The sequence below is a fragment of the Marmota marmota genome, unplaced genomic scaffold (assembly GCF_001458135.2).
Source record: "Marmota marmota marmota unplaced genomic scaffold, marMar, whole genome shotgun sequence".
In the NCBI taxonomy this organism is placed as follows: domain Eukaryota; kingdom Metazoa; phylum Chordata; class Mammalia; order Rodentia; family Sciuridae; genus Marmota; species Marmota marmota.
The window spans coordinates 8,187,880-8,208,258 of NW_025999853.1; the positions used below are offsets into that span (position 1 = coordinate 8,187,880).

Genomic DNA, 20,379 nt, shown 5'->3' on the forward strand with positions numbered 1-20,379 from the left:
TGAAAATTTAAGAAAGTAAACCCGATCATCTCATTTCCCAGATTAGGACCACTCCAATGGCTTGCTATAGCATTTAAAATAAAACTCTTCAGCCTACCCTGATGCCTAATATACTTGGGCCCCTCTATGCCTGGGTAGCATTATCTTATAGGATTCATCCTCTTGACCTCTTCATGTCAGACACACTGGCCTTCTTTCTGTCCTTAAAGTATTTCTGCCTTTGGGCTTTAGTACCAGCTGTTCCCTATGCCAAGAATGTTCTTTCTATTGATAATTGTGGTGCCAGTTCTTTTTGGTTATGCAGATCTCAGCTGAAGAGTTACTTCCTCAATGAATGCTATATTCAGTCATTCTTTATCGTGTTAATTTGTTTTAATTCTCTGCATAGCTTTTTCTGCTACCTGATATTTCTTTTCTTTTAATTGTCTAACTCTGCTTTCTGTCCTCTGTTCCAGACCTTCCACCCACCAGAATATGAGTTCCTGGGAACAGGATCCTTCCTGTCTTGGCCATTGTTACATCCCAACAGAGTCAGTGCCTACTTTGCCTCCATTCTTCTCTTGACCCAAACACCCTTGCTCTCTCTGCTCTTCTGTCTCCTCCTTTCAGTTCTCTTGGCTCCCCACTCTTTCCTGTTCTTGAATCTTTACATATTCTGTTCTGCAACCATTTTGTCTCAGAATCTCCTATTCTTTATTTAACTCTCAGTTCAATGTCACTTATATAGAGAAATCTCCTTAAGTTTGTATCATCACCTCTTTTATGGTTATATTCATAGTTTTAATTTTATATTCATTTATAAGATTACTGGATGAACTGCCTCCCTTATTTTTCTGACAGCCCAAGAGTCAGGGCCTAGGTCTGATTGAGCTCATCTTTTGTCTCTGTACTCAGGACAGTGCCTGGTTCTTGGAAGTTGCTCATAAGTGGCTACTGGCATCACGGATTCATTAAAAAAAAAATACTACACTTAACTGGTTCTAAGATGTAGGTTTAACAACATTTCTGAAATAAGGATGCATCTTGTAGTTGCTGGCATCTGAGAGTGGATAAAAAAAAAACAGTATAAAATTTAAACAAATATATTAGGATATTTTATCTTAGTAGTAATCAAAGAAATGCAAGTTAAAACAATAGTGGGATACTATTTATCAGGTGTCACATTGTAAATGATTTTTTTTGCAATGATTAAAAAAAAACAACCCATAATAATACTGGCACAGATGTGAGAAAATGGGTCTTTTACATGCTATAGGTAAGAGTTTATATTGGGCCAATCTTTCTGGAGAGATTTGGCAATATGTATTCAAATCCTTAAAAATATTAATATTCTGTGGCTTTTATTTTGAAAAAATATTCTAAGGAAAAAATCTTGGATGTTTGAGAAGATTTTGCCAATATTTTCCATTATATAACGTTTTATGATAGTGAGAAATTGACTCACTAATGGTAATCCATAAAATGGAATACAATCTGGTTATAAATATGTGTATTCTTAAAGAATATTTAAGAGCTGGGGCTGTGGCTCAGTGGTAGAGTGCTTGCATAGCATGTGTGAGGCACCGGGTTCGATTCTCAGCACCACATATAAATAAATAAAATAAAGTTCCATCAACAACTAAAAAAATATTAAAAAATATTTAAGATATGGAAAAATGTTCATACTATGTTTTTAGTAGACTAAACTCCATGAGAGCAGGAGCCATGTAGATTGTACTTGATATACATTCAAAATCTTGCATAGGACTGATATTTTGTTGAATAAGAAAGTAACAACGTAGTGTATGATGTGTGGCATGAGTAGGATGACCCAAATTTTAATTCTAGAAAAGTGTGTGTGTGTGTGCCCAATCAGCCATGTATTAGTAGAGATTATCTTTGGTGCAGTTATGCGTAGTCTTTGTTATTCTTTGTAATTTTCTATAATATACACATATTAATTTTACAACAAGAAAACTGTTTCCTCATCAATGCTAACTCTATTGGTGCCAAGAGAGTGAATCTGAGGGTGTGGTCACACATGGTGGAGCCAGGGTTCATGAATGAAGGTTTCTCAGAGCAAGTGAGGTGAGTGAGTTGAATACCAGAAGCAGTGATGGATAGTACCCATTCCAACCTGAGCCCTCGACAGGAATCTGGAACCAATAATCCTCCTGGGATGTGCAAACGCCCTGTGCTGGGCAGAAGCCCATCCCTCCACTCTTCCTCCAGATACCCTTGTTTGCCTGCTCTGAGCAGCTGCTTATGGCTCTGAGGTATCCCTGTCTCCTGATCCTTCCCTTTGGTTCCATTCCTGCCTCCAGCCCTTTTACTTGCATGATCACTTTGGACAAAGGTCTTGAACCTTGGTGTTCAGCTTTCTCTCTCCCTTGGCTCTGTTTTTGTTTTTTTGCCATCTGACCCAAACACCCTAGCTCCCAGCCTCCCTGCAGTGCTGAGGGTGGCAGCCTTGCTTGGAGGCTAGACTGCACACAGTAGGTGCTCAATGCATGCTTATTTTATACATGACTGTGATCCACAGAAACGTGGGCAAAGAGAAAGAGGAGAGTCCACATGTTGTGGTGGCCTCTGGTAGGGGCAAGAGAGCAGAGGAGTACGAGGGATTGTTTGTGACCAACAGTGTAGAACCAAACATTTCAAGTGCAACCAACGAGGAAATGTAGATAGGAGAACATCTGAAAAGAGAAATTCTAAAAATGACAACTTTGTAATACCATGTGCTTAATTGGATCTTTAAGCTAAAAAATTCGATATATTTTCACTTGTGTATGAAGAATAACTTCTCTCCCTGCCTGCCTCCCTCTTTTTCTCCCTCCCTAATTTTGTTCTTTTAACATTTTCCTTCTGTTGAGGCCAGCAATTCAAGCTAGTTGCAACAGAGGGCAGAATTGTGTAACAGATATGAGCATCATTTTCTTTTTACCTGAAAATCACTGTAAAACACAATAACAGTGCATGGATTGAGCTACATAAGCACTCTTGGCCCTTTAATTTTCAAAATTTACCAAGGTTATTTAATAGTATTTTCATTATTTTTTATGTTGTAGTCTAAAGTACTTGGTAATATATGTAAACCTTAATAAAAGCAAAGTGCAGATCTCTGGAACAAGAAACTAACTCTGGCTAGTTCTTAGATGAGGATTAAGCCTCGGGTGTGGGTTACGTCCTGTGCTTTAGGGTCATTGACTTTTCATTCTAGTGCTGGAATGCAAGCTTTCTAATGTCACTGCCACTGACAAATGCCGACTGATGTTCTGCATTGGGAGTTTTTTGAAACTTATGGGCAAGATCAGAGAAGCAAAAGAGCTGTTCTTGAGTACTGAGGACATGTTAATGCAGGTAAAGTACAAAAAACAGAAACCTTCAAACCTGATTCTTTTTGTGTTAGATATTTTCAGATATTTACCTTTGTTCCTTCTTAACTTAGTCTATAAACAGAGGAATTAATTAATTTGTTCATCAGTGAGGAAGCTGTGATTTTAATGCATGCCCCATACTGGACATTAATAATGATCACTAAAGAGAATAGGAGTCATTAGGGCTGGGGACATAGCTCAGTTGGTAGAGTGCTTGCCTCCCACATACAAGGCCCTGGGTTCGATCTCCAGCACCACTACCAAAAAAAAAAAAAGAGATGGGGTCATTAAAGGAGTGAATGCAGATAGGTGTCACTTGGGAGGAAAAAAAGAAGTGTTTGTAAAATTTGAAAAGTGAATTGTAGTGGTAGGTTGAAATGAATTAATAAAAAATTGGTTAAAGACTTGGCTGTAACTTTCAGGAAGGCCTGTGATACCGCTCAGCAGTAGAGCACTTGCCCAGCATGTACAAGGGCCCATGTTAGGTGATTGATTTGCTTTTTCTAAAAAATGAACTTTTGACTTTACTGAATATAATGGAAGCTTCACTCATAATTGTTACTATGTTTTAGATGACACTTAATTTCCATTTTAATAATAGTTATGAATTTCACTGTTTTCAATAGATTTTTGTAGACTAAGGGCAGAATAATCTGAAACAAAACATTTTGTTTGAAAACAACACCTTCACAATTTCCTGAGACATTACCCCTGCCTCCATTAATATATAGACAGAAGGAATGCCATCTAGTGCGATTTATAAAACTCAAAAATGCAACACCCTTTATGGCACAGACAATGTTATTTATCAATTTTTGTATCTCCATGGTATATTATGCCCCATGGGTGCTTAATAAAACAAATGTAACAAATCAATCAATAAATCCATTTGAATGTGCAAATTCCTCTGTGTCCTTAGAAAGTAGCCCAAAGTAGTGAATAGAACATGGGCCATTTTCAGACTGACCCAGATTTAAAACCCAGCATTGCCACCTCCTGTGCTTGTATGACCTTGGTAAGAATTCTAACCTCTGCCCCAGTGAGTTCTCATCTGGGGGGTTCTAATATCTTATCTCATGGGGCTGTTAACAGGATGAAGTAAGGAAGTGCACAACACCCTTTCCACAGTATCTGGTGCACAGTGAGATATTGATTACTGGTGGCTGGTTTGTCCCTACTCCTTGGGGTTATAAAGTAACAGGCGTGGCCTTGGAAGTAAAAGGGTTTGACTAACGGTCATTCAACTCTCTTCCATCATTTAGGGAGCAGCACAGCAGGGATTCTGTGCTTCCCATTATGACCATGGGATTCCCCCACCCCAATTCTTTGCCCCCATGGGGAGGTGCACGTTTCCTACTGCTGACAGGTGTCTGTCTGGCACCAGTTATTTTACTAGGTAACCACTGAACACCTGTCTGCAGTTATTCCCTGTGCACGCTATGTTCATTCACTTGCTAACATTCGCTCAGGGCCTTGCCTAGCCTGAGCACTGGCAGGAGGTGGGGTGACGGCAGCGAGCAAGGCAGCTGGTTTCTGCCCTGGTGGAGCTCCTAGTCCAGCTGGATGTCGCTGCGGGCATCTGCAGCGGTTCAGCAATGAAGTCCAACTGTGGAATGGTGAAGGGTGAGGCACTTGGAGGAGGCATGCTGACAGACTTGGTTGCTTCTGAGGGCTCCTGCAGGCATCCATCTTATGATTTATTCTTAATATTTGCAACCATAAAAATAAGAACAATAATAACAATAAAAATATTTTTATTCTCAATATTTTGCAACAGTTGTTTGGGACCAGTCACCACAGAGACTATTAAAAGGAGTTCTTTAGGCTCTGAAGATAATTTCTAAAAGAGAAGTTTGTAACTATTTTGGGCAGTAACATCTTTTTTGAAATATGTGCCTGACTTTCTTGGGCTGAAAGATCCTGTTATTTGTGATGTATTCATTCTGTATTGTACTGCTTTTGTAATTTCTTTTTTTTTTAATATTTATTTTTTAGTTTTAGGTGGACACAATACCTTTATTTTTTATTTTTATGTGGTGCTGAGGATCGAACCCAGTGTCTCATGCATTCTAGGCGATCGCTCCACCACTGAGCCCCAGCCCCAGCTGGGGCTTCAGATAAGATAGTTTTAAATTTCAATGCAACTGGGGGCAGTTTTGTCCCCTAGGGAACATTTAGCAATGCTGAAGACACTTTTGGTTGCCACAACTTGGGGGAGAAGTGCTCCTGACATCTGCTGGGTAGAGGGGGGATGCTGCTGCACACCCTGTAGTGCACAGGACAGCCCCACAGCAGGGGTCACCCTGCCCCAAATGCCAATGTTCGGGAGGTTGAAAAACTCTGAATTAGAAGGCTCGTTTGTTAGACAGTGGGTCTCATTTGCCTCCTCCTTAGTATTTCACAGGAGGTACACCAGGTAGCAAGAAAACCAGAGGATCCATTTGTGAACTTCTTCTGTTTCTGCATCAGAGACTTGACTTCTTAAGAAAACGTACAGAGTGGTGTTTTGGAGTCCAGCAGGCCTGGGAGGACCCCCTGCCCTCCTACTGGGTAGCCATGGGGCTGGGGCATGTGTTCCCCTCACTGAGTTCTGGTCTCCCTACCTGTAAAGAGGAGTGATAAACGCTCCCTTCCAGGGAGGTCGTGCCCGGCGAGAGCTTGGCTCAGCCAGAGCTGCCGAGACGGTGGCACCGTCACTGGCCACCAGCACCTGTGTCCTGAACGCCCATGAAACATGGAGCCCAGGGCTTGGTCGTGGAGTCTCTGCCCTCAAGGAACAGTCTGGAGTGGGAAGAGGGGAAGAAAAGCCAAGGATTCATAACGAGGAAGCGGACACTGAGGCCACACCCAACAAGTGCAGTCCCTCGAGTGGCAGCGTGGGCACTGGGACCCGGAGGTGGGAGGACCACCGTGGCCTGGTGAGGGCCTGTGACGGGGCTTCTGCCTCCCTGTCGGACTCGCTGGAAACACGTCTGTGATGTGCACAGGAATCAAAGAAACGCCCAGAATCGGAGCTTCATGGGTAGAGGGAATCTGAAGGAGCAGCGGGTGCCGGGAAGGTGACGGTTGCACCCAAGCGGAGCAGTCAGCCAGCTGAGGCCACGGAGCACTGGAATCTGGAGAGAGACAAGGCGACATCTGCAAAAGCCAAAACCACCAGAGGAAGCCAGGTCCCCAAGCAATATTGGGAAAGGGTGGGGCGAACTGCTGATATTCGGAGGGAGAAAAGTAAATGAAGCTGTGAAGAAGGCAAAGATTGGGAAAGAGTCAGGATGTCCTAGTTTTCCCCAAACCAAGGAGGGAGTGGCTAACGGCATCAAATGCCCGCTAGAGGTCTGGGCCACTAAGGACGGAAAGAAGGCCCAGAGGTCTGGTGCGTGGGGCCAGTGACCGCCGCTGAGGAGGCAGGGCTTTAGGAGGTGGGGGTGGTAATGAAACGGAGAAGATGCACATAGGCAGGCTTGTTTGAAAAGTTTGTTGGTGAAAGGAGAAAGTTGAAAAGTTAGGAGAATATGAGGTTCAGGTCAAGTTTGATCCAGGGTATATGTGTTTACATGGAGCAGGAAATAAACAGGCAGATTAGAGATGCTGGCAGAGACTCTGTGAGAGGGCTGGAGGGAAGGACACAGAACTCAGGGACAGGGCAGGTCCTTGGGAAGGGAGTTGGGCTCCGCTTCCTCTGAAATAGGTGTGAGGGAAGAAATTGAGTTAAAACTCTGCTAATTAAAAATTTTAAAGAAAGGTAAAAGAGGTATAGAAAAGAGACTATAATTCCCCAATATTGTTCTGCCATTTATTAAAGTAATGTGCCCTCTCAGAAAATGGCTGTGTAGAAGAAAACTGCATTTCCCAGGTTTCCTTAGGAACCAACGTTTTGGCCAATGAGATGTAAATGGAAGTTTCGGGAAGTGAAGGTGTTCCTGGTTCTGCCCTGTCTTAGCTGGACGGCTCTAACAAAGAATCTGAAGTCTGGTGGCTTAAACAAAGGCTTGTTTCTCTTGGTTCTGGAGGCTGGTGGACCCAAGATCAAGGTGCCAGCAGACTTGGTGTCTGCATCCTGGTCCAGGCACAGCCATCTTTTGCTGTGTCTGGATAGAGGAAAGGAATGAGAGAGATCCCTGCGGCCTCTTTTACAAGGGCACTAATCCCATTTGTGAGGGCTCCACCCTCATGACCTGATCACTTCACAAATATCCCACCTCCTAACTCCATCACATTGAGAATTAGGGTTTCAACATATGAATTTAGAAGGGACACATTCAGTTTTTAATAACTTTCCTTCTTTCTGCTGATTGAATTGTGAATATGATTTGAAGTCAGAGCAGCCATTTTACATCAGGTGGTATCCTTGAGAATGGAAGTCAGGCAAGGGCACAGGATGAGATAAAAATAGCTAGACTCTGACTTTGTAGAATGTGTGCAGCCCTGGGCCACCTAGATCCTGACTCTTGTATAAGAGAAATTAAGCTATTGTTAATTTGGGGTTCTTTGTTATTCATAGTCATCCTAATCTTACCCAATATTTGAAGTCAGTCTCTTAGCAATATTTGAGCTCAGAAAAGTCAGAATGGAGGACACCTTTGAAGTGGAGGATTGGAAGGATGAGCAGCAAAGATAAGGTCTAGAATAGATGCTGAGAATTCTAAATATATTCCCAAGGGGTGTGCAAAAGAACCACAGGCACATACCATACCAGACTCCTATATCACACCAGACTCCTATACCAAACCAGACTCCTGCCAAATCCAGGGAAATCAGTATCTCAGAGCACATGTAAACTATTTTCAAGACAACTGTCCAAAAGCTTTGTTTCAAAAGATCAGTTAAGGGCTAGGATTGTGGGTCAGAGGAAGAGTACCCACCTAGCATTGCCTGAGGCACTGAGTTTGATCCTCAGCACCACATAAAAATAAAATAAAGGTATTATATCCACCTATAACTAAAAAAAAATTCTAAAACAAAGGTCATTTAACACAGAGGGGCACTTTTAATACGTGCAGGAGAATAGAAACACTTATTCTTTCAACTTATAACAGGGAGCCCGGCTCAGTCAATACTCTCCTAGGCTAACATTGTGGTACAATGTAAAGTATTAAGTGGCCAACAACATTGCAATGCCATCCATTCTACGGTGCTTTATTAGTTACTGGACACTTCCTGTATAATCTTATTATATTATCCTGTATAATGCATTTTTGAAAACTTATTATTAACAGTAAAATAACTCATCACTAACTCTGATTTCTTAGATTGGACATTTAAAAAAAACTTTAGCCAACTAGTATATTCTTATGCATTGATGAGGTGTTGGTTGAGAAGTGATTTAAGTTAATGAAGTTGAATACCCTGAAATAAATATTCTAGACCAGTAAGGAGAATTTAATACAAGTTTCTAAAAAAACATGTCAGACATAAAGTCACCAGCTCCCTGGTGGTGTTTGTGTTCAAGCAACATTCTAGATATTCATTAGAATCTTGATACTACCTTCCTTGGAACACTTATTATGTGTGAGACATTGTCAGGTTATTCCTCAAAAATTTTATTACTACTAACTGCCAAAGAATGTTTACTGAACCCATGAGATCAATTGTCCAAAATGCATTTTTAATTTGTATTGTCTCCCAATAAATATTTTATAAATGCCTAAAATTCCCTGAGAAATGATATAATACAGGTTTTTATGACATGAGCCTTTCCTGGGCAGGTGTCCAGCTGCGGTATCTGTCCTAATGGTGGGTTCCTTCAGGAGTTGCTGGTTCCCTTTCTCCTTTTGTACAGAGCCAGTCCACAAAAGAAATGCTTCTCAAAGCTCAGAATGCCATTGGAGAACTGTATGTTGAAATCGGGAACACCCAGGAAGGGTTCAAGTATTTCCAGAAGGCGTGGTCAAACCTGCAGTGCTTGCCACTCAGTGACTTAAAAGACAACAGGAACTTGATGAAGCAGAAAGGTATGTAGACACCTACAGAGGGAATTACCCCTGTATTCTAGAGTTCAATTCCTCCCAGGCCACTCCCATCCATAGAAAAAGGGAAATGGATCATGGACTTTATTGGCTTATTTTTTTGAAAGGCTTCCAAGTACATGAGGTTTGAACATGAAGTGCTCCCTTTCCTTTTTTGTGGGGGTGGTCACCCATACTAAGAATTGAACTTGGAGGCACTGAACCACTGAGCCACATCCCCAGCCCTATTTTGTATTTTTTATTTAGAGACAGGGTCTTACTGAGTTGCTTAGTGCCTCTGTGTTACTGAGGCTGGCTTTGAACTCGTGATCCTCCTGCCTCAGCCTCCAAAGCCACTGGGATTACAGGCATACGCCACCGTGTCCGTTGTGCCTTAAGCTTTTGGGAGTCACAGTTTTCGTGTTTCTAAGGTGGGATAAAAAAAAGCACCTATATAAAATTTCTTATAGTTGTGAGACCAAGAAAGTTCCCAGGCTGTAAAGCACCCAGAATGCTGCGTGGCACATGCTGAAGTCCTCACTGATAATTTTATTCTCTGGTATTTGATTCCTGAGTCCACTGTGGTGCCACTGATGTAACAGAGACAAAGGATGTTTACGAACCCAGGCACAAGTTAAGCATCCATAATCCAAAAACACAAAATTTGACATGCTGTAAAATTGAAAACTTTTTGAGAGTCAACGTGATGCTCAAAAAGTTTTAGGCTTTGGAGCAGATTAGATTTTGGATTTTGGGGTTAGGGATGCTCAACCATATAAAGGCTGCAAATATTCCCATATCCAAAAAATCTCCAAAATCTGAAACTCTTTTGGTCCCAAGCATTTTTGACAAGAAATACTGAACCTGTATTAAACAATTTTGACCCTCTGAATCACAGTCAGACTGAAGGACTCTCAACTTGTTCATACTGCCATGGCTATCGCATTTAGCTTTTGTTGCATAGCAAACCACCCCAGAACTTGGTGGCTTAAAACAGCATTTGGTTTTGCCCACATGTCTCTGGGTCAGATGAGTGATTCTGCTGGTGCTGGGTGGGCTCAGCAGATTTAATTTTAGATTGAAGAATCTAAAATTGGGGCTGGGGATGTGGCTCAAGTGGTAGAGCACTGGCTTGGCATGCGCGAGGCACTGGGTTCGATCCTCAGCACCACAAAAAATAAATAAAGATATTGTGTCCATCTACAACTAATAAAAATATTTTTAAAAAAAGAATCTAAAATCCAAAATGCTCCAAAATCCAAAACTGAGCATCATATTAATTGTAGAGTGTTTTGGATTTTGGGTTATGGATGTTCAACCTGTACCTTGGTTTAGTAAGCATCCTTTGCCTATCTCATACCAGTGGCACCACAGTGGCCTCAGATATCAAATACAGGAGAATGAAACAATCATGAAAGTGCCTGAAATTAGCTGGCAGGGCTGATGGGGCTGGCTGGTGGTTACCTAGCTAGGTGACAGGGGTGACTGGGCCAGTGTTCCTCATTCCTCAGGAGGATTGCCCAGGACTGGTCACTTGGCAGGATTCCTGGAGGAGGAGCAGGAGCCCAGGCCTAAGCTCAGAGCTGATACAATGTGCCTTTCTGCTGCATTTGACGAGCCACAGGAAGTCCCCTGCTTTATTCATGTCTTGATATGGGGGGTGGGGTTTAGCCAGCACATGAAATGCTTAGAGGCTGTAGTAGATGCAGTAAGAGATGGGAGTTGGGCATGGCCCACCTGCACATGGTGACCAAATACCTTTTGGGGAAGAGAGCTATGAAGCTGGGACTTAACGGACAGCAGGAGCCACAGTCCTGGCCGAGGAACAGTATGTGGGAGGATGGGCCTGTCCTGGGAATGAAGCGATGCCTCAGTGAGCAAAGGGCAGGAGGCAGCAGGACCCAGACTGCGCAGGGTGTTGGGTGGCATTTGAATTTTAGTCTAAGTGCAAGGGGGGAGTCATTGCAGGGAGTTAGAGTAGGGATGATACCATCTTGTTCGTGTTTTTTTGTACCAGGGATGGGACCCAGGACCTCCTGCATGTTAGGCAAGCACTCTACCACTGAGCTACATTTCCAGTTCAGGTTTTTGTTTGTTTGCTTGTTTTTGGTATTGGGGCACTGAACCACTGAGCCACATCCCAGCTTTTAAAAAGTATTTTATTTAGAGACAGGGTCTTGGTAAGTCGCTTAGGGCCTTGCTAAGTTGCTGAGGCTGGCTTTGAACTCAAAACCTCCTGCCTCAGCCTCCCAAGCTGCTGAGATTACAAGTTGTACCACCATGCTCTCTTGGTTTCTATTTTGTGATGACTTTTGCTCCTGTATAGAAAAGAGGTTTCCTGGTGTGTAAGAATGGACACAGGAGGGCTGGGGTGGTAGCTCAGTAGTAGAGTGCTTTCCTAGCACGTGCAAAGTGCTGGGTCCAATCCTCAGCACCACATAAAATAAAATAAATAAATGAAATAAAGGTATTGTATCCAACTACAACTGAAAAAAAAAAAAGGTTAAAAAAAAAAGAATGGACACCAGGAGACCAGTTATGTGGCTCTCCTACTCTCATGTGCAATCCACAAGGCCCAGGGTGGGGGCGTAGGAAGGGGTGTGATAGGAGGTGCTTCTTGGTGCCTGAGTGGTATCCTGGGGAATCCTACAGTAATCCTGCTGAAGTCTAACTTCCATAGCACAGGGAGTCAACTCTGCCTCTGGCAATGCCTTCTCAGAATTCCACTGTCTTAGTTTGCTAGAGCTGCTGTAACAATGTGCCACAGGCTGGAAGGCTTAAAGAGAAGATACTTTTTTTTCTGACAGTTCTGGAGCTAGAAGTCCAAGGTCAAGGTGTCAGTAGGGTTGATTTCTCCTGAGACTCTCTCTTTGGCTTGCAGATGGCCACCAGCTCCCTGTCTCCTTCACATGGTCTTCTGCATATGTGTTATCGTCTCCCCTTCTTATAAGGACACTACATTTTTGGATTGAGGCCCACCCTAATTACCTCATTTTATTCTTAGTTCTTTAAAGAAACTCTATGCAAATATAGTCACATTCTGAGGTATTAAGAATTGGACTTCAACATACAGGTTTTGGGAATAAAATTCAGCTCAAACAGTTACTGTGTTTTCCTTATTCACATAACAAAATATAGTTTAGAAGGTAACTTGATACTTTTTAAAAGTATGTACTATTGTCAAAATATATAATTCAATAAAGGAGCAAAATTGTCAGCCTTCTGAACAGAGTGGGTGTCCACGGCAGAGGGTATCTAGGTACAGCCTGCCATGTATTAATTGGGTTTGTGGGAAATATTTGTGTGCTTCTTATCATCAGGCTGCATTCCTTCACTGTATCTTATTGAAAGACTGTACCGACTACCTTCTGTCAAACTCCATTACCAAAAGGATGACTGCCTAGTCTATATCCGTACTCTCACTCTATTGCTGACCTGTTCATTTGCAAAACAGACTCAGTCTTTGGTTTCAATCTGTCATCTTACCTCCTTGGTCCTATAACTGATATGCACATTCAAATGGCTTTATGAAAACCAGCCCCATGCTATATGGGTCAGTAGTTGATTTATCAAGGAAAAACCTAGCTGTTGGCACTGATGAAGAAATGATGTTAAATGCTAGGCCTTTGGGCATCTTAACTCTTTTGTTGAAAAAAACCCATAGGGATCAAACTCTTTACTGACATGTATTCCCTGCAGTCAGAGTGCTGAACAACCTGGCCAAGTCAGCATCTGAGGAGTACCTAAAAGAAAACCACGTGTTGGAATACGCCACTGAGGTTTCCAAGCTGGTGGACAACATCCCCCATGATCAAGCTACCATGAAATACACCGAAGGTGTCCTCATGTAAACAGGCATTTCAGTTTTTGTTTTGTTTTGTTTTCTGGATTAGTGTTCAATCTTATGATTAATGTACTTAACCCACACCTATGAATCCATTTCCCACCTCACTGATTTGGCTAAGAAATGCTGACTTTTAGCATTTGCATTCTTGAGCTTAAAATGGTTTTCAACCAGGGAATTATTTGGGCCCTACCCCTTTCGCTAGTGACACTCGTGGTAATGTCTAGAGACATTTCTGGTTGTCATGACTGTGGGGGGAGGGGCTGTTGGCATCTAGTGGGTAGAGGCCAGGTTGCTGCTAACCATCCAGTGCCCAGGACAGCCCCCAACCAGGGATTATCCAGCCCAAATGTCAGCAGTGCTGAATTTGAAAATAGTTTCTTTTTTCTTAAATTTTTAAAATTTGTTTTAATTAGCTATTCATAACAATAGAATGCACTTTGATACATCATATATAATGGAGTATAATTTCTCATTCTTCTGGTTATACATGATATAGAATCCCACTGGTCATAGTTATATATGTACTTAAGGTAATAATGTCTGTTTCTTTCTACTATCTTCCTACCCCCACACCCCCTCCCCTCCCTTCACTCCCCCTACCTAACCTAAAGTAACCCTATTTTCCCTGTGCCCCCCCCCCCACTGTGAATTAGCATACGTATCAGAGAAAAACTGCCTATGGTTTTTTGGGATTGGTTTATTTTGCTTTGCATGATATTCTCCAGCTCCATCCATTTACCAACAAATGCCTAATTTCATTCTTCTTTAAGGCTGAGTAACACACACACACACACACACACACACACACACACGAAAATAGTTTATAAAGATATTGCTGGGATGTAGCTCAGTGGTATAGTACTTGCCCAGCATGCACAAGGCCCTGGGTTCGGTCCCTAACACGCACATACAATGTTCTTATAAATGATGTTGCCATTCCTGAATCTCTATTATTATGAAGTGGTCTTTTTTTTTTTTTGTATTTTCTAGGATTGGTTTTTGTATAAAATAAAGGATATCTATGAGAAATATTTTTGATAGTGCAATGAATATAGCCAACATTTATCATGCTTAGTAAGTCCCACGAATGTATTTTATTTTCAGGTTGGTTGATGGAAACACTTATCTTGCAAAAATGAAGTTTCAAGAGTGCTTAAGAATCAGGAGAAGTTTGTTTGGAGAGAAAAACATGCTAGTTGGAGAAATTATGGAAATTTTAGCAGATTTACTGTTTTTTTTTACTAACAGATAATGAAAAGTAAGTTTTTATGAAATATTTCGAGAAATGTGTCTCCTGCCTCCCCCACCAAAAAAAAAAAAAAAAAAAAAATCCACCAGTGTGTGTGTGGGGGGGTCTGGGGTTGCCCATCGGGTGTCTCACTCCTTCGTCTCCGGTCCTGGGCTTCACTCTGCTGAGCCTTCTGTTCTGCTCAGTCAGGACACTGATCATCAGGTATTCAAAGGGAGGTTTGGGCCCAGAAGTGGCATAGAGGTTTTGGTGTAGGGAAGGGACAGAGGAATTTGATGTTGTCATTGAATGGTTCCCGACATCACTTGCAGGCCTGGGAGGGAGCTGTCCTTACCTCAGGGTCTCTGCGCGGGCCTCAGCCATGGCCACTGTGTGTGGGCTCTCACTGGCCCATGACTTCTTAAGACCAAGGCCAGAGCTTGTGGTGTCTCAGGCCATGCTCACTGTGGCTCCTTCTCTCTTGGGAAGCCCTCTTGTGTTTTTGTGAGGTGGCACTTTCCTTAGCTCCCCGCATATCTCAGTTTAAAAGAGGGTGGTGGGGATTACCCTCCAGCTGTGATTAGTGTCCACATCGGCCAGGTCCAACGGCTTCTCCCAACAGCTTGGTGTGAAGAAGGTTCTTTTTGAAGCCACAGGGAGCCGGGCTCGGGCTTCACTCCGCCCAGCACTGCCCTTCCACGGTATATGCAGCTGACGGAAAGGGCAGGGGCTGGAGGCTAAATGGTGGCATTGCTAAGCTTTGTTTTGGGGTGCTCCCTTTCTGTTGCCTGGCTTGCTTTCCCATATCAGTTTTCCACATTCCCTGAGGTCGTTTTCCTCTTACTCTTCACCAACAGGTGACTTTTCTTGGTTTTGCTCCCAGGAAGAATGTGACATTGGTAATCCCTAACACTTGAGTGTAAGTCAGCCCTGACCCTTTCTAAAGAGTGGCCCAAGAAGGGAGGCTCAGAGGGGAAAGTAGCAGACGCCACGTAGCAGTGGGAGGTGGTGGGACTGGGCCTGTCGGCGGGGTTCAAATTTTGTTTCTGCCACTTAGTAACAGTGAGAAACTAGACAGGAACATCTTGGTGTCTCATCCACTTCCTTGTTAGTAAAATGACTAGTAACCGAATCTTCCCAGGATCATTGAGGATTAGGAGATCCCATGTGAAAAGAGCTGTCAGAATTCCTGGCACATACTAAAAAAGTTCAATACCCTGAGTGATTAGTATGATTATTTTGCTCCCCAGTGGGTGATTGGCTGGAGCATTTGGCACCACCTGACCACCTCTTATTCATCATCACACCAGCACTGTGAGCAGAGACAGGACTTTCTTTAGAGAAGCACAGAGCTTGCTACAGAGACATTGCCTTGTAAAAGAAAAATCTAAACACACAGAATGCTGGCTGGGTCCTCTTCTGCCCAGGAGACCCCCCACAGATCCAGAGCTGGTGGGGCATGAGCCATGAGACGTTTAATCCTGCTGGACCATGCCCCAGGGGTGGCCTGCATGCGGGGGACCTGACCGTACGTGGATGCCTTCTTCCTGGGCCTTACTATTAGTGGCCCACCTTCCCAAACAATGGAGAAATCTTTTCCCTTGTGTAAGTTGTCCTCAGGTGACTACTATGGTTAAGAGTCAGAGACATTTTGCTGTGTGACCTTAATCATCTCTCAAACAAGTGTAGATCCTTTGCCCTGGTGACCAGAGGCCCTTGAGACACCTCTGATGTTCTAGGAAACGATTCACGGGATGCTCAGGGCTTTGTAGATTGGTGGTGGTGGGGAACAGGCAGATGAGGTCAAACTGAAAAGTCAAAAAATTTATTAAGAAAACACAACAGAGAAGAAGGAACAGAGTGTCTTCAGAGGAACAGTGAACAGAGACCGTGGTGGAATAACTACCAGCTCTTTCTCTGCTGTTCAGCCGTTTGTCAGCAGCTACTTCCCGCTGGTGAGCACTGGGTGCGTTGCTTCCTCACTTCCCAGTCACTGTCCTTGGTCATGCAGCCCCACCACACACCCTTTGCGTACTAGTCCACGCTTATAAAAATCATCACAAACCGAGTGCTCCTGGGCTTTTCATCTGGTTGTTGTTCTTCTCTTTTGGTTTTCAGCTTTTCACCTGGGCCTAATTTAGAGAAGGAAAAGTTGATTTCGGCTCAGAGGTTTAGTCCATGCTTGACTGAGTCCCTCTCTCTGGGCCCAGCGTGAGGCAGGACATCCTGGCGGGAGGGTGAGGGGAGGAGGGCTGCTCTATTCATGGCAGCCAGAAAGCAGAGAGGGAGGGGCAGCGGCCACAGGGAAGATTCTAACCTGTCCAGGGCCTGCCCCCAGTGACCCAGCTCCTCCTGCAGGTACTACCCATTCGGTCCACTCAAACTAGGTTAATTGGGCTGTTGGGTTAGAGCTCTCAGAACCTGATCATTTTACCTCTGAAGGTTTCTACCTTAACACAGGGGGACACCTCATATTCAAATCATCAGTGTCTGCCCTTTCCCTTCCTGCAGCTCTCCTCTCCTGGCTTCTCGGCGCCCTCCCTCATGGCCATCCTTTCTCTGATGGTGCTTCTCTGCCGTGTTCGGGGTTCCTCCTTCTCTCCCTTCCTCTTGTGCCAATGTCAGCCTTCTCTTGAGCTCGGTTCTGAGGCTCTGTGCTTATTCAGTCTCAGCACCTTGACCTCACACATGCCGAGGGCTTCAGCATCACTCCGTAAGGGGATGGCTTGTTGTCACCACCTCTCAGATCTTTGTCATTGGTGACAGAGGGGCCTTCATCTGTAGATTGGATCTCTCCAGTGGAGTATTCCCTGGGCACTCAGGACTGGACATGTCCCCCTTGCTCCCTGTTCCTCCTGTCTGTGCAAACACAGTGGCATCATCTTAATGATGTTTTAATTGGTCACCATGCTAAACACTTTTGTCACGACCATTGCGGCCAATCCAGCAGGTTCCGGCAAGGAGCGGAGGGGGATAAAACAGATAAAGACTCACGGACTCAGATTTGAAGATAAAGCTGGGGTCAGGTGGAGGGCTGCTCTCTGATGGAGAAGCAGGTCTAAAGAATTCACCAGCAATCTTTATTTATATACACGTCTCATTAATCAGATTAAAGACTATGTAAAAATTATTCTTTGTGTTCATGAAAGTTAGAGAGTTAGCAACATGATACCGCTTTGTAGAGCTCTCAAGAAAGTCCATTGTTTGAAGTTACTGTTATGTGGGCAGGTCCAGGAGCAGCAGAGCTGGTGAAACACTGTGGTTGTCTAGCAAGAAAGTTCCTATAGGGCTGGGGATATAGCTCAGTCCGTAAAGTGTTTGCTCTGCATGCACACCGCCCTGGGTTCAATAGGAAGGAAGGAAGGAAGGAAGGAAGGGAGGGAGGGAGGGAGGGAGGAATTTCCTTTATTTCCAGGGGCTGTGTGTGCCTGAGATCAAGGTCAAGAGCTTCCTCATGAAGGGCATTACCACAGCAGCTAGGCATCCTGCACCTTTACCCAGAAACTTTCCCAAGCACCAAACATGCCACAGCCATGAGGTCATCAGAGACCCCCATCTCAGGCGCTGCTCTCCACATACTTTACCTACATTTTCCCTTTTAATCCTCACAACAACTCTCATCTCATTTTGAGCATGGGAAGGCCGAGGCTTAGGAGGGCAAGATATTTGCCCAACTTTTAAGGAGTGGAGCCACCATTAGCCCCTGATAGGTCTCAGTGAAGAGCCTCTGGGCCTGGACCCTGGGGCCCATCACCACATCTGCATGATGTCAAAGCTTGAACCCTGGTCACTCTGCAGCAGTATAGAGGCCCCAACAGCCCAGCATCAGCACCACCAGGTCCAAGGCAAGTCCAAGACTTTTGCTTAATAAGTGTCCCTTCATATCCATGGCCTCTGTGGGAGCTCAGACCCTCAGGGTCCTTCCTCTGGACTAACTGGTCTCATGGCCATTAATCTCACCTGCTTCAGTTTAGCCTCCACACTTCTACCCAGGTGAATTCTCTGAAATGTAATTTTTTTTTTTTTAAACCAGGAATGCAGGGGGTACTTAACCACTCAGCCACATCCCCAATCCTTTTTATTTTTTATTTTGAGACAGTCTTCCTAAGTTGCTTGGGGCCTTGCTCGGTTGCTGAGGCTGGCCTCTAATGTTGGATCCTCTTGCCTCAGCCTCCTGAGCTGCTGGGATTACAGGTGTTCACCACCATGCAGGTCCTACAATGTAAATTTCATCTTCTCCTCTTAATGAAAACCCTTCCAGGTAAGTGTCAAAGCCTTAAGTTTGCACTAGAAGAGTCTTTCATGAGTGGACCCCTGCTTCACTCTCCAGACTCCCCTGCTACCTAGGGCATCTCCAAAGGCAAGGGTTAGCCTTCCAGGAGCAGCACCCGGGGAACGCTGAATGGGGTGTGAACAGATGCCATGTTTCTTCAGTGTAAACCTTTAATTCAATTTATGTTTTCTAGACTCCAAAGGAAGCAAGTAATTGAATATTATAAACAAGTGATAAAAATAAAGGAAAATGCAGACGCTTTGGCCAACTCCTCACTTGTCAGGAAGCAGCTAAGCATCAGCCTCAGTGATACCTTGTGTAAATTAGGTAATTGCTCCGATCTACTTCTTGTTTAAGCAGACGAATTTCCTCTCTATTCCATCTGCATACTTGGCTTGTTTTAAAAATGTCTTGCTGGGTGTGGTGACATGCATCTGTAACCCAGCACCTCATGAGGCTAAGGCAGGGACATTGCAAGTTCAAGGCTAGTCTGGGCAATTTAACTCAACATAAAAAGTTAAAATTAAAAGGGCTGAGGCTGTAGCTCAGTGGTGGAGTCCCCCTGGGTTAATCCCCAGGGCTGAAATGATGATGATGACACATAACAATGTCCTCATTTTTGAAGCAACTCCTGTTCCTTATACTTTCAACTTCTTCCTATAATCCCCATGGCTCAGGAGGCTGAGGCAGGAGGATTGTGAGTTCAAAGCCAGCCTCAGCAAAAGTGAGGTGCTAAACAGCTGAGTGAAACCCTGTCTCTAAATATAATACTGGGAAGGGACTGGGGTTGTAGCTCAGTGGTAGAGTGCTTGCCTTGCACGCGTGAGACCCTGGGTTTAATCCTCAGCACCACATAAAAATAAACAAATAAAAATAAAGTTATTAAAAAAAAAAGGGCTGGAATGTGGCTCAGTGGTTGAGCACCCCTGGAAAAAAGAGTTGTTTCCATACCATTTCTCATTCTTTCATAGACTGAGCATTATGCTGGAACACACCCCTCTTCTATCAATTTAAAAAATGGCTTTTCACAGAGGCCTCACCCTCAATTTTAGATGTAGGATTTACGTCTAATCATACCTGGCCCAGTGGCTTGAAGTAACTTTCTGGTTAAAGATAAAAATTAAGGGTGGGGATGTGGCTCAAGTGGTAGTGTGCTCCCCTAGCATGCATGAGGCACTGGGTTCGATTCTCAGCACCACATTAAAAAAACAAAAATAAAGATGTTGTGTCCACCTAAAACTAAAAAATAAATATTAAAAAAAGATAAAAACTTAAAATGAGACCTGGGTGTAGCTCATTGGTAGAGCACCTGCCTAGCTTGTGGGAGGCCCTGGATTCTATCTCCAGTAACACAAAATCAAATCAAAAACCTAAAATGAAATCAAAGTTCAAAATTTTGGATTTCAGTCTTACTTTAGGAGTAATAGAAGAAGGGGCACTTCCCTGCTAACCTCAACGTTCACTGGAGTAAGCTGACACAGGGAGAGGAAATAGGAAAATCAAAAAAGATTCATAAACTTCTTAACATGGGAAAGGGGGACGTCATAGGAGTGTGCATGACTCTCTTGTTCAACACAGTTCAGAAACTTAACTACTCTCTTTCCTCTAGGGGGAGGGCAGGATGGTGCAAATTTTAGGAGAACAGTCAATTATTTTTTGTGATACTCAGTGGGCTTGGAGAACACAGTGACCTGGGGCAGAGACCACTGGGCCCAGAGAACAGACAATGG

At 43.7% G+C, this 20,379-nt stretch overlaps 1 protein-coding gene across 1 annotated transcript in view; it reads left to right on the forward strand.

Moving 5' to 3' along the window:
- Positions 1-20,379, forward strand: part of LOC107139954 (putative tetratricopeptide repeat protein 41) — an 84,434-nt gene that overhangs the window by 52,407 nt on the left and 11,648 nt on the right. The window contains 6 exon segments of the mRNA XM_015482838.2: positions 3,200-3,339; positions 9,136-9,307; positions 13,001-13,148; positions 14,253-14,379; positions 14,381-14,406; positions 18,843-18,976. Of these exon segments, the coding sequence (XP_015338324.1) occupies positions 3,200-3,339; positions 9,136-9,307; positions 13,001-13,148; positions 14,253-14,379; positions 14,381-14,406; positions 18,843-18,976 (747 nt within the window).